The sequence below is a fragment of the Mesocricetus auratus genome, unplaced genomic scaffold, assembly GCF_017639785.1.
Source record: "Mesocricetus auratus isolate SY011 unplaced genomic scaffold, BCM_Maur_2.0 Super-Scaffold_100707, whole genome shotgun sequence".
NCBI lineage: Eukaryota > Metazoa > Chordata > Mammalia > Rodentia > Cricetidae > Mesocricetus > Mesocricetus auratus.
The window spans coordinates 11,522,401-11,545,219 of record NW_024429269.1 but is presented as its reverse complement, the minus strand read 5'-3'; the positions used below and the strand labels follow the sequence as shown (position 1 = coordinate 11,545,219).

The following is a 22,819-nucleotide window of genomic DNA, read 5'->3' as shown; positions in this document are numbered from 1 at the left end:
GCATGCCCTTATTCCTAGGACTCAGGAGGCAGAGCCAAGAGGATCTATATGAGTTCAAGGCCAGTCTGCCAGTCTGGTCTACAAAGTGAGACAAGGCTACAAAGTGAGACCATGTCTCAAAAAAAACGCAAAAAAACAAAAAAATAAGCAAGTAAGAGCTATGAATACACCTGAAACTCAAATAAAGTTTCTAATATTCTCAACTACAAGTAGTTTCTGTTTAAAGTATTAACAGTAGGCAAGGCAGTGGTGTCACACAGCACTGGGGAGGTAGAGGCAGGTGGATTTCTGTGAGTTCCAGGCCATCCAGGTCTGCAAAGTGAGTTCCAGGACAGGCTGCAAAGCTACATAGAGAAACTCTTGAAAAACAAAACAAAAACAAACAAACAAACAAAAAAGCACTAATAGCACAATTTTCATGTCACCTATAGAAACCTTACAACTGAATTTTCATTTTACTCGGAATTAAAGGAAAGATGAGCTGATGCAGAAAGTTATCACAGAGCAAAAAGAGGTAATTAACAAAAATCATATACAGGGACCAGGAATTTATCAGTAGTAGAGAGATTAAGGCACAGGATTTGGTTACGGGAGGGCACTGGAGGGATAAGAAAAGAGAGGAAGCTAGGTGCAGAGGCAGGCAGTTCTCTGTGAATTCAAGACACTCTCTCAAATTGGGGGGAAAAAAGAAAACTAAGAGGCATTGAAGCACAAATTTACTCCCAGCTGCCCTGAAGCAGAGACAAGAAGATGTCTATGAGTTTGAAGCCAGCCTGATCTACATAGTGAGTTCCAGCCCATCTAGGGCTACACAGTGAAACCCTGGCTCAAAAACAAAACAAAATAATCACCACACGAAGAAAAAAAAAAAAAAAAAGAAAGAAAGAAAGAAATAGCTCAGCAGTTAAGAGCACTCACTGAGCCGGGCAGTGGTGCAAGCCTTTAATCCCAGAACTGAGTTTGAAGCCAGCCTGCTCTACAAAGCTACACAGAGAAACCTCCAAAAAAGCACTGGATGCTCTTCCGGAAGTCTAGAGTTTCTTCCCTAGCACCCAGTCGGGCAGCTGGGCAGTTCAGCGTCTATTCCAGCTCCAGGGCTCTGCTGCCTCCACTGGCACCTGACTCATGTGCACAAACCCACAAGCACATGAGACCAGCTGTAACTACAGAGTGAAACTTAAACACCCAAGAACTAAACAGACTCTTCTAAGTAAAGTTAGCATGTTTTTACCAATGTTTAAGAAAGGGAAATAATGTAACTGGAGAGATGGCTCTGCAGTTAAAACAATTACTACTCTTGCAAAGCACCCCTGTTTGACTCTCTTAAGTCAGCTCACAACCACCTGTAACTCCAGTTTCAAGAGCTCCAATTTCTTCTGATTTCTGTGGGCTCCTGAACACATGTGGTACATACACACACACTTAGGCACATACACATAACATTAAATAGACCGTTTTTTAAATAAAAATACCATTCCATGTAGACAAATCACGCCATTAACCAAATTATATTCTAATACTACTTTATAAAAAAATACCCTAAATAATATACATCTAAGATATCTTTATTAATCAAATCTTACTTATGGTATTGCTGAGTTTTCTGCATTAGCTTCTCTGGTAAGCCATCTTCATCATCAAACTGCTCCATGGGTTCTACAATGACTGGACGAGGTGTTCTAGATAATTATAAAGGCATTAATAAAAATTAATTTCAAGACTACAATTAACATTTTCTCCTAAAACTTGAAAAATGTCACTGTTATGAAAAATGCCTAAGAATCATGAATATTCACAGATAAAAATAAACCATGGTGGCAAACACCTATAATCCCAGTACTAGGAAGGCAGAGATGGAAGGATCTGTGAGTTTGAGGCCAGCCTGGTCTACTTAATGAGTTCTATGACAGCCAGAGCTATACAGTGAGACCCTGCTACAAAATTAACCAATGTTTAACTTCTGGGTCAAAAACAGTAGGCATGGTCGCTATGTTGGTTAGTTATTGTGTCAATTTGACACAAGCTGGAGTCATCTGTAGTGCTTTAAAGGAGAAAAATCACACAGTCTTGGGCATTTGAATACTTGGCCCCAAGCTGGTAGTACTGTTTGGAGCAGCTTGGGACGTATGGCCTAGCTAAAAGTAGGTCAATGGGGAGCTTTGAGAGTTAACAACTTGCCCAATTCTCAGTTTGCTCTCTCTGCTTTGTGCTTGCAGTTCAAGTTGTGAGCTTCTTGCTCAAGCAGCTCACTTCAGCCTTCTTCACTGGACTCAGTTCCCTCTGGAACTTTTTCTAAGTCACCTTGGTCGTAAGTGTTTTATCACAGCAATAGAAAAGTAACTAATACAGAAACCCAACCAAGAAAACGTCATTAGACTGTACGGACAAGCCTGTGGGCATTTCTTGATTCTGTGTAAGGGCCCAACCCATGGTGGGGAGGACCACCCCTGGGCAGGTGGTCTTGGTATATAAAGAAGCAAGCTGAATAAACCAAGAGGGCAAGTACAGAGCACTCCTCCATGGCCTCTGCTTCAGTTCCTGTCAAGTTCCTTCCCTGACTTCTTGTTATGATGGAACACAACTGTAAGCCGAAATAAACTTCCTCCCCAAACTGCTTTTGATCACCCTTTTTTATGGAAGCAACTGAAACCAAACTAAGATAATAGCTTACATCTGTTAATGCCAGCACTACAGAAGCTGGGGCAAGATGAATGCCAGCCTTAGTCATAGTGAGTTCCAGGTCTAGTGAACCAAAGTAAGATCTTGTCTCAAATAACAAGCAATACAATTGGGAAGGAGGTTATGGGTTCAGCACACACATAGGTGTTATCTAATCCATATTATATGCATATGGGCTCATTATCTCAGACCTACCACTTCAAACGCCCATATCTGCCTATTTCTCAGTCTTCCTGGGTCTACCAGTTTTGTTCAACAGTCTTTACAAATTCTATAGCGGCAGCTAGAGAAATGGCTCAGAGGTTAAGAGCACTGGCTACTCTTCCAGGGGACTCAGGTTCAGTACCCAGAACCCAAATGGCAGTTCAAAATCAACAACTCCAGTTCTAGGGGATCCAACACCTTCTTCTGCCTTCTCAGTAGTACACACACATGATATATAAATATCCATAAAACATCCATGTAATAATTTTTAATTCTATTACAGGAAATCCTCCCTCACACTCTCCACAATGCTCAAACTAATAAATATTTGTTCCCTCTGTTCCAAAAAAAAGTTTTTTTACAGCTAGTCGAGCAGTGGTGGTGCATACCTTTAATTCCAGCACTTGGGAGGCAGAGGCAGAGAGATCTCTGTGAGTCAAGGCCAGTCTGGTCTACAGAAAGAGTTCCAGGAGCCAGTGCTACATAGAGAAACCCTGTCTTAAAAAACAAAAACAAACACTGTGGTGGTGCATACATATTATTCTTATGAGGATGAGGAGTTCATGTGATCCTTCTAGGCCAACCTGGGCTACATACAGCCCTGTCCTTGATTCAAATAAGACAAAAAGACAAACATGAGCCTAAAGCCTAAAATGAGACCTCAATATCTCTCTCTCTCTCTCTCTCTCTCTCTCTCTCTCTCTCTCTCTCTCTCGCACATACACACGCACATGCACAGAGGTAGAAACCACAGGACACTCAATGAACATATCAGGAATTGAAGAGAGAGAGAGAGTCCAGGGTAGATGCTGATAGATATGCCCAGAAACCCACCTTACATTACTATGCTCTTAAGTAAAACAGAAGGAAGAGACAGTTCATGAGAATAGTGAAGTAAGCAGAACAGATGATAAAATATTAGAATATTTTTCTTATCATCTCACTACCATGCAAGTAGTATTAAAACTATGTTGCCACCAGGCAGTGGTGGCACACACCTTTAATCCCAGCACTCAGGAGGCAGAGGCAGGTGAATCTCTATGCGTTCCAGGCTAGCCTGGTCTACAAAGCTACACAGAGAAACTCTGTCTCCAAAAACAAAAGAACAAAAAAAGGGGGGGAGGAGGGGGACCATATTGCCTTTAAAACAGTGATGCTTGGAGGAATACTTTTGAGGTGTAACCCTGACTAGACAAAACATAAAGTAGGTTAGAGATAATGCTCAGTTGACTTGCCTCATTATACATAAAACCTTAGGTTACACTCCTTGAACTGAATAAAATTGCACATGGTAAGTGCCTATTAACTCAGTGCTCAGGAAGTAGAAGCAGAAGAAACATAAATTCAAAGTCATTTTAAAATACACTGCATGTCAACTACAGAAGAACCCATTTTTTAAAAAAAGGTGGAGGGTATGGCTGGAAAATGGCTCAGCAGTTAAGAGCGCGGCTGCTCTCCCAAAGAACTCAAGATGAATTCTTAGCACCCACATGGTGGCTCACAACAGAAAGCTGACCCCGCTGGCTCCATCAGCACTAGGCAGGCACACAGTATCATGCAGCCATACACATAAAATTAAAATTAAATAACTTAAAGAGAGAACAAAAAGGGTAAAAAGTTCGAAAAAGTATTTCTTTCTTTTTTTAAGATTTATTTGTTTATTATGAATACAACATCCTGCCTCCATGTATGTCTGCAAGCCAGAAGAGGACACCAGATCTCATTACAGATAGTTGTCAACCACCATGTGGTTGCTGGGAATTGAACTCAGGACCTCTGGAAGAGCAGTCAGTACTCTTAACCTCTGAGCTATCTCTCCAGCCCTCGAAAATTATTTCTTTAAAAAATGATTTCTTGTTGGGCAGTGGTGGTGCATACCTTTAATCCTGAATTTGAGGCCAGCCTGGTCTACGGAGTGAGTTCCAGAACAGCCAGGGCTACACAAAGAAACTGTCTCAACTCTCCAATACACGAACACCACCCCCCCCCCGCCACAAAAAAAATTTTTTTCAGGCTGGAGAGATGGCTTAGCAGCTAAGGGTAATAGTTGCTCATCCAAAGGACCCCGGGGTTCAATTCCCAACACCCCCATTTCAACTCATAAGGGTCTGTTATTCCACTTTCAGGGGATCTGATGCCCTCACAAAGACATAAATTCAGGCAAAATACCAATGCAAATGAAAAAACAAAACAAAAAGCAATTTCTTAATGGTTACTATGATTTACCTGTAATCCCCAGCATTAGGGACCATGATGCAGAAGCTATCTCAAAGTCCACATTAGCCTGGACTAAAATGAGTTCCAGGGTAAAAAATCCACAAAAATTAAAATACTCATATTGTTTCAACAGCAAAAGGCCAAGCCCATGTCAAAAATTTTTATTTAGATTTTTTTACATGTATGAGTGTTTTGTTTGCATGTATGTGAGTATGCTCCATATATACCTGGTGCCCATGTAGTCAAGAAGATACCAGATTTCCTGGAGCTGGAGTTAGGGATGGTTGTGAGCTGCCATGCACATTAGGAAACTAACTGAACCTGAGTCTTCTGCAAGAGTTCCAAGTGCCCTTACCTGCTGAGCCATCTCTCTAGCCCCATTCAAAAATATTTTTAAAGGGACTCAAGAAGGAAAATGTACTAAGCATCTCTCACAACACATCATACAATTCAGAAATGACAAGGTTAACTCAATGAAGCCAAAGGAAAAGAGTAAGTTCAGAAAGAAATGTTAGTTCTGTACTTTAAAACATGTCAGATCCCAGCCGGGCGTTGGTGGCGCACGCCTTTAATCCCAGCACTTGGGAGGCAGAGGCAGGCGGATCTCTGTGAGTTCAAGGCCAGCCTGGTCTACAAGAGCTAGTTCGAGGACAGCCTCCAAAGCCACAGAGAAACCCTGTCTCGAAAAACCCAAAAAAAAAAAAAAAAAAAAAAAAAAACATGTCAGATCCCAATGCCAACCTGGTCTACATAGCAGATTACAGGATAGCCAGGGTTACATAGTGAGGAAGAGAAGAAACCAAGCAAGTCAGATACTACAATTGCAACCTTTATCATGGAATATGCATCTAGATAACGGGTAACATTAGGAAAGGACAACCTTCTGGAACAAACTTAGCAAATAAAAAATTTACAATGTCCCCCTAGCTCTCTCTCTTGTTGTTCCTAAATAGACTCAGGAACAAAGGAGCAAAGACCAGTCACAGGCCCCACGGTCCCATTGCATAACAAAGAGAGTGACGAAGACTATGTGGTACAAAGTAAGTGCTTAAGGAACTGTCCCAACTGATCTTTAGTGGAAGTGCACTGACATGTTAGCAACTGTGGTGTCATTATGCTTACCACTCCTTACAGAAGCTTCCTTTGTCCATTATTTCATTTGTTTTTAACTTCAATTCCATCTTTTTTTTTTTTTTTTTTCCGAGACAGAGTTTCTCTGTGGCTTTGGAGGCTGTCCTGGAACTAGCTCTTGTAGACCAGGCTGGCCTCGAACTCACAGAGATCCACCTGCCTCTGCCTCCCAAGTGCTGGGATTAAAGGCGTGCACCACCAACGCCCAGCCAATTCCATCTTGGGTATTGACAAAGGTTTTTAAATCTTAACTTACATTCTGTTTAGAGGCACAATTGCTAATTTTATTCATTTTAACAAATACAAGAACATGTAAAGAAAATGAAAAAACAAATGAAGCACCCAATCAATGTTAAACCTGGGAAATAGCTCAGTCAGTAAAGTACTTGCCATACAAGTATGAGGATTTGAACTCAATCCTCAGCATCCAGGTAAAAAGCCAAGTGGGGGAGTCACCTGTGATTGCAGAGTTGGAAAGGCAGACAGGAGAATATACTTGGAGCTCATTGGCTAGCTAGCATAGCTAATCATGGTAGTGGCCCTCAGGCCCAAGTGAGACCGTGTCTAAAAAACAAGGCAGTTAACTCCTGAGGAAGACACCAACACTGATTGACATTGTTGGTATTTAAACACACACACACACGCACGCACGCACACCCCATAACAAAAACACAGGCGGATCTCTGAGTTTGAGGTTAGCCTGGTCTACAGAGCAAGTACCAGGACAGGCTCCAAAATACAGAGAAACCCTGTCTCGAAAAAACAAAAATAAAAATGGCTCTAGAGCAGTGGTTCTCAACCTTGCTAATGCTGAGACCCTTTATTACTCATGTTGTGGTGACCCCATATGCTACTTTATAACTCTAATTCTGCTACTGTTATGAATCATGCTGTAAATATCTGATATTCAGGATATCTGATATGTGGCCCCCAAAGTGGTTGCAAACCACAGGCTGAGAACCGCAGCTCTAGAGAGATGTCTCAGTGGTTAAGAGAACATACTGGTCTTGCAAAAGACAGGAGTTCAGTTTCTAGCACCCGTATTTGGCAGTTCACAACTACCTAACGCTCCAGGTTAAAGGGAATCTTATGCCTGCAAGGGTAACCTAAGTCATGTGCATATATATCAATGCATATACATACTTAAAGTAAAACTTAAAATCAAATGACTTAAAAAGAAAATTAAAACGCACACAACAGGACTGGGATAGTTCAAGTAGAGAGCCTGTTTGCCAAGTACAAAGCCTTGGGTTCCATTCCCAGCACTGTAGATCTTTCCCACAAGCCACAAGCCACATGGTGGCACACATCTTTAATCCTGCACAGGCAGGCAGATCTCAGGTACTTCTAGGCTAACCTGGTCTACATAAAGAGTACATAGTGAGACCCTCTTTCAAAACAAAACAAAAATACAAGCCACATACAAAAAGAAATATTTACAATACTGATGTGTACCTAGATTATGTAATTCAGGAAAAGAAACAAACCACCCAACTTGAAAAAGGGGGGAGGGGCAAAATTTTTCATGCTTCTTGAGGAGATAAAACTGACCCAAAAAGCACACAAAAAGATGTTTAACTTTAGTCATCAGAAAAAAATCTAATTTAACCTCCAGTGAAGCACAAAGCTGTTGCTGGGCAGTAGTACTTTAATCAGGTGGATGTCTGTGAGATCGTGGCCAGCCTGGTCAACAGAGTGAGTTCCAAGACAGGCTCTAAAGCCACAGAGAAACCCTGTCTCAGGGGGGAAAAAATAAAGTTGTTATTCATGGCAGGTGGTAATGAGGAATGACAAGTGACACCACCACTTTGTAAAATAAATCAAGAAGCAGAACAATCTGCTTGGGATTGCACACCTATAATCCCAGTCACTAGAATGATTCTAAGCCATCCTCAGCTACACAGTAAGCCTGAATGAAGCCAACCTGGTCTACACAGCAAGACTGTGTCTCACAATAACAACAAAAACATACTTCATTAAGCCAGCCAGGCACCACTCATGCCTTCAATTCTAATGCTTGGGAAACTGAGTGGGGAGGATTATAAATTCAAGGTTTGCTATACATAGAGAGTTTCAGGCTAGCCTAGACCACAAAGCAAGTCTGTGCCCAAGGCTGGAGAGATGGCTCAGTGGTTAAGAGCACTGGCAGCTCTTCCAGAGGTCCTGAGTTCAATTCCCAGCAACCACATGGTGGTTAACAACCATCTATAATGAGACCCTCTTCTGGCCTGCAGGCATACATGCAGACAAAACACTATATACATAATTAATTAATTTAAAAAAGACTGTGCCCAAAACAAAAAAAATTCATTCCATTCTACATTAAAACAAGATGTTTTCTGATATACAAAACTTATATTTTGCCAGGCAGCAGTGGCATACAACTTTGATTCAGCACTTGAGAGGCAGGTGGATCTCTGAGTTCAAACGAGGCCAGTCTGGTCTACTGAACTAGTTCCAGGATTGTCAGGGCTGTTACACAGAGAAACCCTGTCTCAAAAAAAAAAAAAAAAGAAAGAAAGAAAGAAAAGAAAAAGAAATAAGAAAAAAATATATGCCTCAAAAGGATTACTTTATGACTACCAGTGAATAATACAAAAAAACTATTATCCAGTATCTACTTACCATATGCAAGCATGGTAGAACTACAAAAAATTATTCCAGAACAAGCCATGCATAATGGCAAACACTTACTTGTAAACCCAGAACCCAGGAGGCTGAGGTAGAAGGACTGATGCAAAAGGGCCAACATCTGTAGACTAGATTTAAAAAAAGCTTGTCTTTAAAAAAAAAAAAAAAGCCGGGCGTTGGTGGCGCACGCCTTTAATCCCAGCACTCGGGAGGCAGAGGCAGGTGGATCTTTGTGAGTTCGAGACCAGCCTGGACTACCGAGCGAGTTCCAGAACAACCTCCAAAGCCACAGAGAAACCCTGTCTTGAAAAACCAAAAAAAAAAAAAGCCAGGCCTGGTGGTACATAGACACCTTTAATCCCTTCACTCATAAGGCAGAGGCCATTCTGTCTCCATAGCAAGCTCTGAGCCTTCCAGAGCCTAATCCATCAAGACCTTGTCTCAAAAACATTAAAGTAAAACAAAAACAATCAACACCAGGATTCCAAACAGACAATCCATATTTAACTGAACAGGGGACAAGATATATAACAATACTATATAACAAGACGTAACAAACTTACGTTGTTAGCAAGAAGGCCCCATCACCACATCTCTCCAGAGCCTTTCGTGCAGGAGGTTTGGCTGCAAATTCTACAAAACCTTTTCCTGTAGCTCTACCACGATCATCCACAACCACAACAGCTTTCTCTACTGGACCAAACTGGGAAAATGCTTGCTCTAGAAGCTCATTGGAAACAACTGGAGAAAGGTTCTTGACCGTGAGGGCTGCTCCATGTGTAGCAAAGCGAATTCGGAGAGGTCTGCTCTTCAGGATGGTGCCATCCAGCTCTGCTTTTGCAATTTCAGCCAGTGTTCTGGATTCCTTTTTAAGAGGAAAAGTCATTTTTTAAAGTTGAATAACAAAAAATAAAATAAAATAGGTTTGGCTCTAAGACTGGGTAACACTGGGAAACAGATAAGATCCCTTTTATCTATTAACCTATTAACTTGGGCATCACATGCTTCTATTAGGTATTTAAAACATCACTGTAAACATTTTAAGCTAAAAAAAAAAAAACCTCAGGGTGGGTTGTTGGGGTGCATTGATCCTAGAACTTGGGAAGCAGAAGCAGGCAAATTACTGAGTTCAAGGCCAGCCTGGTCTATTTGATATTTGACAGCCTCCAAGGCTATAGAGAAACCCTGTCTTGAAAAACCTAAAATAATAATAATTATTTATACATACCTCAATTTTTTTTGTTTTTTGTTTTTCAAGACAGGGTTTCCCAGTAGCTATGGAGCCAGTCCTGGAACTCGCTCTGTAGACCAGACTGGCATCTAATTCACAGAGACCCACTTGCCTCTGCCTCCTGAGTACTGGGATTAAAAGCGTGTACCACCAACGCCCAGCAGGACAGGACTTTTTGTTTTTGATGGTCCACTACATTTAATTCAGGTTGCCTGCATTACTGTTCTTCCTCCAAATCGTACCTACAAAACTATTTTTATAAAAGTGCAAATAGCCGGGCGTTGGTGGCGCACGCCTTTAATCCCAGCACTTGGGAGGCAGAGGCAGGCGGATCTCTATGAGTTCGAGGCCAGCCTGGTCTACAAAGTGAGTTCCGGGACAGCCTCCAAAGCCACAGAGAAACCCTGTCTCGAAAAACCAAAAAAAAAAAAAAAAAAAAAGTGCAAATAAAGCCAAGCTATTCAGATACCAAAAATATTTTGTACCTTGTCTTAGTGGTACAGGCCTATAATCTCCACTATTCTATTCAAGAGACTGAAGCAAGATGCCCACAAATTCAAATAAATAATTATGTACATAAACACACACACACACACACACACACACACACATCTAGACTACAGATGGTTCAAATGTGTACAGTTCTTGAATAGGAGTTCACTTGCCATTACTACACCAGGCAGATCACAACTGTCTAACTTCAGCTCCAGGGATGCCATGGACACCTGCATTCACAAACCCCCCCCCAGATATGTACAAATAGAAATAATTAAAAATAATAAATCTGGCCAGGTGGTGGTGGTGCACCCCTTTAGTCCCAGCACTCAGGAGGCGGAGGCAGAGGTAGGAAGATCTCTGTGAGTTCAAGACCAGCCTGATCTACAAGAGCTAGTTCCAGGACAGCCTCAAAAGCCACAGAGAAACCCTGAATCGAAAAAAAAAAAAAAAACCAAACAAACAAAAATAATAATAGTAATAATAAATCTATCAGTGTGGGGGCTTTAATCCCAGCACTCAGAAGGCAAAGGAGTGTGGACCTCTGTGAGTTTGAGGCCAGCCTGGTCTATAGAATGAGTGCCAGGACAGCCAGAGCTATACAGAACCCTGTCTCAGAAAACTAAACAAAAATAAATGATGATAATAATAATCACCTAAATATTTAGCAGCTGACACAGCTCAGTGGAAGAACATCTGCTTAACATATGCAAAACCCTCACTGGAATTTCCCAATACCACACACACCTACAAAAACAAACCAGGACTGTAGAGATGGCTAGGTTAAGAGCACTCGCTGCTCTTCCAGAGGTCCTGAGTTCAATTCCTAGCAACCACATGGTGGCTCACAACCATCTGTAATGAGATCTGGTGGTCTCTTCTGATTTGTAGAAATATATGCAGGCAGAACACTGTATACATAATAAAAATAACCAAATCTTTAAAAAAAAAAACCACAGGTCTTGCTTTTATCTTAATTCAACAGTACTAATAGCAGAAAACAAAAATATCAAAAAAGAGCCAAGTACTGTGTTATTCAGTATGTAATATAATCTAAGCACTGAATTAAAATGCTGCCAGGGACTTGGGAACAGAAAGGAACATAAAGGAAATTCTTGAAGACAATAATCATGTTCTATACTTTATATAAGGTTTTATGTTAATTAGCTATATCAATTTGTGAAACTGACCAACAAATACACTTAAAATGTGTGTTTTTGGAGGCTAGGATTAAGCACAGTGATGGGATATCTCCCTACATTATGCAGAAGGTCCTTGGTTCAATCTTCAAACTTAAAAACCAAACAAAAAAGCCTTTCACTGTGAGTGCATGCACATACATACAAGTACCCTAAAAACAAGTAATACTGGACTCTAGTTAATGGCAAGCTGGAATAGTAGAGGTTATCAGCTGGTGAAGAGATAATAGACATCATCACTGTAAAATCTACATGGTGAGTATGAGAACATTTGCAACTCTACTAAAATTTCTTTGTAATACATGAACTGCTTTGGAGCAAAGGAAATGTTGGGAGTAAGACTGTGAAAGATTGGTAAGAACTGTAAGACTGAAGAATGTTTCCAAAAGGCAGCTCCTGTTTGGATTCATTGACCCATCAATGAAGTCACAAATTCTGTCATTTCATTTGGGGATGGGGGGAGTGTACTCAATTTTACATCTAGTAAATTTGTGTGTTCATTTACTTGTTTTTTTGGCATAGGGTCTCTCTACATTGCTCTGGCTCTCTGGAATATAGTATGTAGACCATGCTGGCCTCAAAAACAAGTGTTGTAATAGACTACACCAGCATGAACACACCTGGATACATCAAGTACATTTTTGCTTTTGGCAAAACTTTTCATGTTTAGAACAAAATGTTTCTGCAGTCAGGAAATCTTACTATACTTTTAAGTCCTGCTTACCGGAGCTGAGTGAAATGGCTCAGCAGGTAAATGCTTTCAGGCCAGCCAACCTGAGTGCAACCCCCAGAATTCAAAAGGTCAAGAAGAAAAACCAACTATCACAAGCTGTGTGTGTGTGTGTGTGTGTGTGTGTGTGAGAGAGAGAGAGAGAGAGAGAGAGAGAGAGAGAGAGAGAGAGAGATCATGCAGTTTGGTTTTTTCTTTTTTTTTTTTTTTTTTTTTTTTTTTTTTTTGGTTTTTCGAGACAGGGCTTCTCTGTGGCTTTGGAGGCTGTCCTGGAACTCACTTTGTAGACCAGGCTGGCCTCGAACTCACAGAGATCCGCCTGCCTCTGCCTCCCGAACACTGGGATTAAAGGCGTGCACCACCAACGCCCGGCTGCAGTTTGGTTTTTTAATAAATTAGAGGTAAAGGGCTAGAGAGAAGGCTCAGTGAACAAAAGCACTGACTACTCTTCCAGAGGACCGGGAATCAATTTCCAACACCCCTTAAAGCAGCTCACAATCATCTATGATTCCAGTCCCAGGGGGATCTGACTCCCTCTTCTGGCCTCCATGGGTACTGCATAAACATGATGCACAAACATGCACATACATTCAGGCACATCATAAGAGCATTAAAAAAAACTAAAACCCAGGGTAAGGAGATGCTTGTTCAGTCCAGAAAATGTCATACAAAAATGATGAGGAAGTCAAGATCAGTCTCAACTACTGGGTGAGTTTGAGGCCAAGTTGATCTATACTGGTCCCTATCTCAAAAACAAATATAAAAGAAAGTTGTGTATCAAAGATTACAAAATTAGCCAGGTGGTAGTGGTGCATGCCTTTAATCCCAGCACTGCAGCACTGGGGAGGCAGAAGTAGGTGGATCTCTGAGTTTGAGGCCAGCTGGTCTACAGAAAGAGCTCCAGGACAGCAAGGATAGTTACACAGAGAAACCCTGTCTCAAAACACACACACACACACACACACACACACACACACCAAAAAAACAAAAAACAAACAGGACATCTTTAATCTCAATACTCTTGGGAGGGGAAGGCAGGCAGATTTCTGTGTTTCAGGCTTACAAAGGGTTACATAGTGAGACCCTGTCTCCAAAATAAATAAATATTAGGAAATAAAAAGTATTTCTATGGGCTATAAAGATAGATCAGCAAGTAAAGACACTTGCTATCAAGCCTGACAACCTAAACTGTATCCCTAGGACCCACACAGTGGAAGAAATGATTCCTGCAGGATGTCCTCTGACCTATACATGTATGCTGTTGTGTACATGTATATACACACATATAAAAAAGCAGATGTAGCCGGGCGTTGGTGGTGCACGCCTTTAATCCCAGTGTTCGGGAGGCAGAGGCAGGTGGATCTCTGTGAGTTCGAGGCCAGCCTGGTCTACAAAGTGAGTTTTAGGACTGCCTCCTAGACAATACAGAGAAAAACCCTGTCTCGAAAAACCCAAAAAAAAAAAAAAAAAAAAAAAAAGCTGAAGTAACAAAAATATTCTTATAAAAGTATTTCTAGGAACTAGAAAGATAGCTCAGCAGTTAGGAATGCTTGTTGCTCTTGTAGAGGATCTGAATTTGGTTCCCAGAATCTACATGCTGGCTTCCCACCGTCTCTAGCTACAGTGGATCCAATACCTTCTTCTGGCCTCCATAGGCACTAGGCAAGCACAAGGTGGACACATACATGGAGGCAAAACACAAATGCACATAAAAGAAAAGTAAAGTAGAAAATGATAATACATTTTGGGGGTGTTTTTGGTTTTGGTTTTTCAAGACAGTGTTTCTCTATAGCTTTGGAGGCTGGACTAGACACTTTATAGACTAGGCTGATCTCAAACTCACAAAGATCCATCCACCTGTGTGGGGACAACAGACCTTGGCCAGAGACCCACTTCCCCATCAGTCTGGGACTGTAAGACAATGTTTACTAAAAACAATACAATGCCTGGGGCAATAAGTTCCTGAAAAGGGCTTGCCCACTGGAACGCCCTGACCTTCACCTTTTCCAAAGACTAACCGCCTCTTTCTAGCCACCCATAGCAGCCTTTGGTGTCAGGGTATATAATAACCAGCCAGAGTAGGAATAAAAGAGAGCCTTCTTGAGGAGCCTTCTGGTCTCTGTGTCATCAATCCCGACACCCTCCGCACAGCACATTCTCGGATACAGGCTATGCAGCGGGCGCGGCACACCTGCCTCTGCCTCCCTAGAGTGCTGGAATTAAAGGCATGCGCCACCACCACCTGGCTGATAATACATTTTTAAAAGTACTTCTAGAGAGAAGCACTAGTAACATCTATAATCTCCACACTATGAAAGCTGGCTAAATACTCACCCTGTTTCTGGACATCTCCAGAGTCACAAACCAGGCACAATTCCTATCATTTTATAGCCATTAAGTCATTGCATACCAATACTTATATTCACATCTAGGATACAATTATATATACATTCCAACTGAAAAAAATACTTGAAAATTTAAAGTTTACAAATGTATCTGATATTCACAGAATTCAACTAAAACGTCAAATTTCTATAAGCCAACTCCTAGTTTTCAATTAATAGGTCCTATTCCTACACAAAAAAATATTGGGTGCCAGGTTTAGAAGAGTACATTCTTTTTTTTTTTTTTTTTTTTGAGGCAGGGTCACTATATTTATTTAGTCTTGGCTATCCTGGAACTTGCTGTATAGACTAGGCAAGCCGGGAACCCACAGAGATTCTCCCATCTCTGCCTCCACAGAGCTAGGATTAAAGGTGTGTGCCACCAAGCCCAGCTTACAGAAGTATGTCCTAAAGGAGCAAAGGGCAGCCTATTCATTTCCTACTTATTTAAAAACTTATTTATGTATTTTATGTATATGAATGCTCTATCTGTATGTACATCTGCATGTCCAAAGAGGGCATCAAATCCCATAAAGATGGCTGTAAACCACCAAGCGGCTGCTGGGAATTAAATCCAGGACCTCTGGAGGACCAGTCAGTTCTCTTAACTGTTGAGTCATCTCTCCACTCCCCATTTCCTACTTTATAATTCCAGAAATTATCCTTAAGTGAGAGAAAACCAGATATGGTGGCTTACACCTATAAACCTCAGTCTCAGTGTCCTCAGTTTCCCTCAGGGGAAACCCCAGAAACATAATTAAATGAAATGCTTTAAGTAAATGTATTTATATTTGCAACATGCACTAAATATTTAACACTAATTCAAACAAAATTTCCATGTCTCATCAGCATCTTGATTTATCCTTCTTTTGAAGCCACTTACATATTCAAGTATCTGTCCTAAAAATATAACAAATCACAATCAATCTTCTCTAAATATTAAGTTCACATCAAGATAAAATTGAGCCGGGTGGTGGTGGTCCATTCCTTTAGTCCCAGCACTCAGGAGGCAGAGGCTGGCAGATTTCTGTGAGTTTGTCATTCTGGTCTAAAGAGCAAGTTCCTGGACAGGCTACAAAGCCACAAGGAAACCCTATCTCAAAATAAATTTTGAGAGTTGGGACTGGAGATATGGCTCAATGGTTAAGAGCACACTGATTACTCTTCCAGAGGACCAGGGTTCAATTCCCAGCACCCACATGGCAGCACACAACGTTCTGTAACTCCATGTCAAAACACCAATGCACATGATATAAAAGATAATTTTTTTAGAGAAATTTTTGGAAGTCAAGGATGCCACTAGATGGGCTGGAGAGACTGCTCATCACCTGTATATGTAATGTACTGTTCTTACAGAAGACTCAGGTTCAGCTCACTGCACCCATGGCAGGCAGCTGACAATGGCCCAAAGCTCGCACCACACTCACGCCCACGTACGACACAGACACTCAGGCACAAATGCAAATGAGTTTTAGATAATCCCAATGGAAAGCTTCCACACGCCCTCTCAGTAGCACTTGTGACTCCAGGACAAACCAGGCCAAGGTCAGAAGACCCTGAGTTCCGAGCACAGTCTGGGATATACACTGAGGCTCTGCCTCAAAAACAGATAAAAACTTATACAAATTGCAATGATTAATCAGATATAAACTGGGCATTGGTGGCGCACGACTTTAATCCCAGCACTTGGGAGGCAGAGGCAGGAAGATCTCTGAGTTCAAGGCCAGCCTGGTCTACAGAGTGACTCCCAGAACAGCCAGGGCTCTGCTGGGGGGAAGCGGGGAGACTAAAATCAGATACAAAGGTCTTACCATAAAAATAACAAAAACCACTTCTATTTATAAGGTCCCCCTGTATAAATGTTTGTTAGTGTAGTAGTTAGCTCTCTCTGCCTCCTGCTTCTGGATCAAGACGTCAAGGTGTTAGCTACTGCTCCAGCACCATGCATCCATGCCTGCTTGCTGTCATGCTCGTCACCATGGTAGTCACGGACTCTAACCCTCTAGAAGAGTGCTAACTTCAAACACATGCTACAAATGCTATGGCATGCATGTCTCTCTCTCTCTCTCTCTCTCTCTCTCTCTCTCTCTCTCTCTCTCTCTCTCTCTCTCTCTCTCTCTCACACACACACACACACACAGAGTAATAAAAACTGCTTCAAACATAAACTAGGCATAATTTTTGCCTAATGTACTAGAATTTTCTCTTCTTTACTTAAAGAAGGTGTAGGCTAACATTACAGTCAGGAGTTTGCGGACCTGGGTGGCTTAGGGTAGACAGCAGAGAGGGAGAGAGCACAGGACGATTATTTGTTGAGATGCTGGGCATGAAACTCTGGGCCTTGCGGGTGCTCGGCCAGCGTTCTGCCTGCCACCGAGCTACATCCCCCGTCCTTCAACGCACGTTCCCCTTGAAAGCAAAAGGATGATGTGCATCATTCATTTAAGGAACAAGTCCGCTGCTTAGATTTCTCATCAAGTTCATCCCCCAATTCACCTCGTGACTACACTATTTCAGTCTGGCAAACGCCGCCCGCCCGCCCTCCCGACCCCGCCCCCCTGCGGTACCTGGCCGCTCGCAGCCCCAAAGCTGAGGCTAGCAGGGGACGGCAGCCCCCGCCGCACACTCACCAGGCGGATGAAGCCGAAGCCTCGGTCGCGGTTGATGAAGACCTCGCTGGGCTCGCCGTAGCGCTCAAAGAGCCTCTTGAAGTCCTCCTCCGTGATGTCGGTGGGCAGGTTACCCACGAAGAGGCGGCAGCGCTGCGTGTACGTCTTCTCGCCCGGCTTGAGGAAACTCTTGATGTCGATGGTGAAGCCCATCTCCTCGTCCGCGTGCTCCTCCGAAGGCGCGGGTGGCGGCGCCTGTTCCCCGGCCAGCGTCAGCGCCATGGCCGCCGCAGGCACCGGCTCGCCCTCGCCGGCCGCCGACTCCAGGGCGCGAAGGCGAGCCGGGTTCTTCTCAATGCGTACTTGCTTCAGGTTTCCTCTTAACATCATCTTAGCGAGTTCGCCTCGGATGCTGGATGCGGCCTAGACGTCCGTGTACACACGTCCCCACATGTATCTATGGAAACGAAGCAAGGAGAGCCAGGTAAAGGAGGGGAGCCTTGCCTCCCCGCGATCACGCCGGCCGTGGCAGAAAGCTCAAAATGGCGCTGCTTCAAACTGCAGTTGGAAGAGACGCGGGCTAGAGTCCCGCCCCTCCGCGACGCGCCTGCGCAAACTCCGCACTCGCGGACCGTTTGCGAGCGCGGCGCGTGCGCACACTGTGGCGAGCCTAGCGGTACAGTCCACTCCTAGGGTCTTCGCATCCTAAGATAGTGGAGACTTTGCGGGAGGGGTTTCTTTTTGGTTTTTTTGCTTTTTTGCAACCGGATCCGCGGCTGGCCTTGAACTTTTGGTCCTACGGCCTCCAGGTCAGACACTGCTTGTAAGGAACAAATTATGCGTTTGCAGTACGGTGTGAAAACATAGTAATTTAGGGAATTATTTTCCCTTTTAAACATTATGGTAATTATCACTGAATGGGAAAAGGAAAACTTGCATGTTTTCAGCACTGGATAGACTAGGGAAGAAGGATATGGAGTTCAAGGTCAGCTTGGGCTACACAGCAAAGTGGTATTTTTTTTAATCGCCTTCTTTTTTTTTTTTTTTTTTTGAGACAGGGTTTCTCTGTATAACACTGGCTGTCCTTGCCTCTTTAGAACTGGCTAGCCTCGAACTCAGAGATCCACCTGCCTGTGCTGAGATTAAAGGCGTGCTCCACCATGCCTGACAAAACTTACATATGTTGTTTTATTGTTGTTGTTTTGGTTTTTCGAGACAGGGTTAAAACTTACATATGTTGTAAACAACATTTAATACAAACAATATTTCCAGCTGGGTGGTGGTGCACTGAGGAGACAGAGGCAGGCAGATCTCTGTGAGTCTGAGGCCAGCCTGGTCTACAGAACAAGTTCCAGGATAGCCAGGGCTACACAGAGAAACCCTGTCTCAAGAAACAAAAGCAAACAAACAACAACAACAACAAAAACACACTATTTCCAACCAAGTGAAAACACCTTTTGACAGGTATGATAGTTAACACCTGTAATACTAGCTAGCACTTGGGAAGCATAAAAAATGCAATCCAATTTTCTGAAACAGGGGGGGTGCTTGCTTTCTTTTCTTTTTGAGACAAGGTCTTTCTATATAGCCCTGGCTATCCTGAACTTTCTACATAGACGAGGCTTACCTTGAACTCACAGAGATCTGCTTGTCTCTGCTTCTGCCTCTTCGAGCTGTAATTAAAGGCTTGCACCACCATGCCAGTGTGTTGTTGATTATTGACTTCAGAGAAGAACTCCATGGAGGATCTTGTAAGATAAGTATAATCAGAGCCTGGTAGTGGTGGTTGGTGGTGATGGCAGTGGCAGCAAACACCCTTAGTCCAAGCGCTGGGGAGGCAGAGACAGGTGGATCTCTGTGAGTTCAAAGCCAACCTCTTCTACAGAGCATGTTCTCAAACAGGCAAGGCTACACAGAAAACCTTGTCTCAAAAAAGAAAACAAAAAATTAGTTCAATCAGATCATGAGCTTCTATGGACCACAGACTTGAGTATCACAAACTTAATCCATAAGGATTCAGGGAGCAAAACTTTAAGATTTGTGAGGAGCTCGGAATCTGCCAACTCAACCCTGTCCATACAGTTCCTGGCACACACAAGACAAATCCTCAAAGTAACTAGACTCGAATGCCACTCTACGAGGAGTCCAGCAGTTACTCACTAAAGTCAGTATTTTTACAATGTGAATCTCAAGAGCTGGAGAGATGGCTCAGTGGTTAAGGGTACCAGGGGTTCTTTCAGAGGACCCAGCTTCCAACAACCACATGGCTGCTCACTACGCAGTAGCATGGATCTGACACCAGGCCCTGAGCACCAGGTGCACACATGGTGCACATACTTACAGACAAACATTCATGCTTCCCCACCACGCCTTTAATCCCAGCTCTCCAGAGGCCAGCCTGGCCTACAGAGTGAGTTCCAGGACAGCCTCCAAGACAATACAGAGAAACCCTGTCTTGAAAAACAAAACCAAAAACAAAACAAATAAAAATTAGTATAGATTTGAAACCTATTTTTGATTAGTATTGTTATTATTTATTAATTAAATTTATTCATTTATAACGTGACTGCAGTTTCCCCTCCCTCCTACCCTCCTATTCCTTCCCCTCACCTTCCCCCTGTAACCCATCTTAAATATTTATCCAAGTAAAATAAAAATGATATTCACATGGAATCTTTTATGCAAATCTTCTTAGGAGCACTATTTGTTTGTGGTAGGGTCTCCTATACTTTAGGCTGACTGTGTAGCTGAGAGTGACCTTGAAATCAAGATCCTTATTTATGCCTTCACCTTTCAAGTGCTGGGATCATAAATATGTCCCACCATAGCAAGCAACTGAGCGTGGGGAGGTGCTTGTACTTCATTTGAATCAACAAAAACTGGAAACGAAGCCTTGCACTGGTAAGGGGACTAAGTATTATATTTTGGTGATGTGGTTCTGTTGTTTTTTGATTTTGTTTTGAGACAGTCTCACTAAGTAGTCCTGGCTGTTCTGGAACTTGCTATTGTAGACCACCCTGCCCTGGAACTCAAGATCTACCTGCCTCTGTCACCCAACTGCTAGTGTTATGCCAGGTCACAGAGCCCCTAATAGACCACCCCAAGGAGCTGAAAATTACCATGCAAATGCAAAGATTTCTTTTTATTTCAAACTAGTCAGCTTGGATGTCACTCTACTTAGGAATGTTGACACAAGTGGTGGACAGTCACCTCCCCTTCTCTGAAAGCAGGGCTCAAGCACCAGCCAGCCATGGCATTCCCAGTTAAGGGATCATTAGAAGTTCCCTTTTTCAGGGCCCAAGTTTTTAAACTTTTATTAATTTTAATTTTTGGTCCTTCACTGGGATTAAAAGTGTGTTATAAAGTTAACAGAAACAGAGAAAGTTTATTAAGAGATAAAAAGTCACTGGGTGGTGTTGGGAACCAGGTCACTGGATCTACTTCTTACCTCAGGGCATATCCCAAAACTGAGGAGCCTTCCCACAAAAGGCCCAGTGCCAGAGATAACCTATTGCTTAACAATGCTAACACCTACATTCCCTGGTGAGGTCTCCTGCTCTCTTGCATATCAAATGCTCCCTGCTCCTAACAGCCCCTGCCTCACTTCCAGCATCTCCCATCTAACAACCTCCACCCATGGCCAAAGCCACATTCCCCTATGTAAGCCTCTACAGAACTTTCATTAAACGGCAGCTTAATCAGCCATGTTGTCTTGCTGTCCATCTCCCCCTTGTCTCTTGTCTCATTCATTTCAGGTTCCCTATTGTGCCCTGCTGGCTGGGGCAGGGTAGTGGTGACACATGACTTTAGTCTCAGCACTCAGGAACCAGAGGCCAGCCTGGTCTACAGAGTTAGTGTCAGGACAGCCAGGGCACAGAGAAACCCTGTCTCCAAAAAACAGAAACAACAAAAAAACCGGAAAGGACAGTCCCAAAGATGGGAGTGTGCTTGAGACCGGGAAAGGCTCACACTCAGAAGCCTAAATAACATGTAACTGTGGTGAAATACTACTCAGAAATAAACTACTGGTACAAGTAGCACTTTAATCCCAGCACTGGGGAGACAGAGGCAGCCTTGAACTCTCAACTGTAAGACCACATGCTTCCTTCTTTGACAAAAATTCTAGTTTATATAAGCTCATTCCAAGCCTGGAGGTAGTGGCACACACCTTTAATCCCAGCACTCAGGAAGCAGAGGCAGGCAGATCTCTGTGAGTTCGAGAACAGCCTGGTCTACCGAGTTCCAGAACAGGCTCCAAAACAATACAGAGAAACCCTGCCTCAAAAAAAAAAAAAAGCAAAAATAAATAAACAAATGAAATAAAAAATTAAAATAAAATGATAGCCCAAACACAAATGTTTTGTGCTAATTCATCTCTGTCAAGTGTTAATTATTATCTAATAGTGGCTGTCGTTGTCTTAGGGTTTCTATTGCTGTGAAGAGGCACCATGACCATAGCAACTCTTATGAAGGAAAACATTTCATGGGGTGGCTTACAGTTCAGAGGTTTAGTCTATTATCATCATGGTGGGACACGGCAGCATGCAGGCAGACATGGTGCTAGAGAAAGAGCTGAGAGTGCTACATCTCTATCCTCAGGCAACAGGAAGTGAACTGAGTGTCACACTGACCAAAGCTTGAGCAAAGGAGTCCTCAAAGCCTTCCCGCACAGAGATATATTTCCTCCAACAAGGCTACACCTACTCCAACTAAGCCACACCTCCTAATAGTGCCACTCCCTATGAACTCATGAATGCCAATTACATTCAAACTACCACAGCAGTGCTTTCTGATTTATATAACTGGTCCTGCTCTTGCCTTATAAGGCAACACATTCACTCAAGATTACTACCTCCATTACATCAGAATGTAACTATATTTGAAAAAAGGATCTCTAAAGAGACACTTATGATTAAAATCAAAAGTATAGAAGCAAAACTAACACAACTAATATCAATATGAGGAAAAAAGGTTATGACACACCTAAAAGACATGGAAAAGCCAGAGACAAGACAACAGCTATCTGCACACCTATCAAGGGCTCAGAATGAGCCAACTCTTGCCCCTTCTCCTGTACTCTGAGCTTCCAGCCCTGAGATGATATATTTATCTTCATGTGCGTGGGTATTTGGTTTGCATATGTGTCCATGCACCACTTGTGTGCCTGCTACCCATGGAGTACAGAAAAGGGTGTCAGATCCCCTAGAACTGGAGTCACAGACAGTTGTGAGCTGCCGTGTGGATGCTGAGAATTGAAGCCAGGTCCTCTGGAAGAGCAACCAGTGCTCTTAAACACTCTCCAGCCTAAG

The 22,819-nt window shown here is 42.8% G+C and overlaps 1 protein-coding gene across 2 annotated transcripts in view; it reads right to left on the bottom strand.

The window, feature by feature from the left end:
- Pspc1 (paraspeckle component 1) overlaps positions 1-18,078 on the bottom strand; it is a 54,853-nt gene extending 36,775 nt beyond the window's left edge. The window contains exons 1-4 of one of the 2 annotated variants that reach the window (XM_040740732.1): positions 17,865-18,078; positions 17,532-17,813; positions 9,426-9,727; positions 1,584-1,679 (exon numbers count right to left, since the gene is read on the bottom strand). In XM_040740732.1, coding sequence (XP_040596666.1) covers positions 1,584-1,679; positions 9,426-9,727; positions 17,532-17,813; positions 17,865-17,900 — 716 coding nt within the window. In that variant the 5' untranslated portion in view covers positions 17,901-18,078. Of the gene's footprint in view, positions 1-1,583; positions 1,680-9,425; positions 9,728-17,531 lie in introns of both variants that reach the window. The other variant, XM_040740731.1, reaches the window with a different exon arrangement.
- Between the last annotated feature and the right edge of the window lie 4,741 nt (positions 18,079-22,819).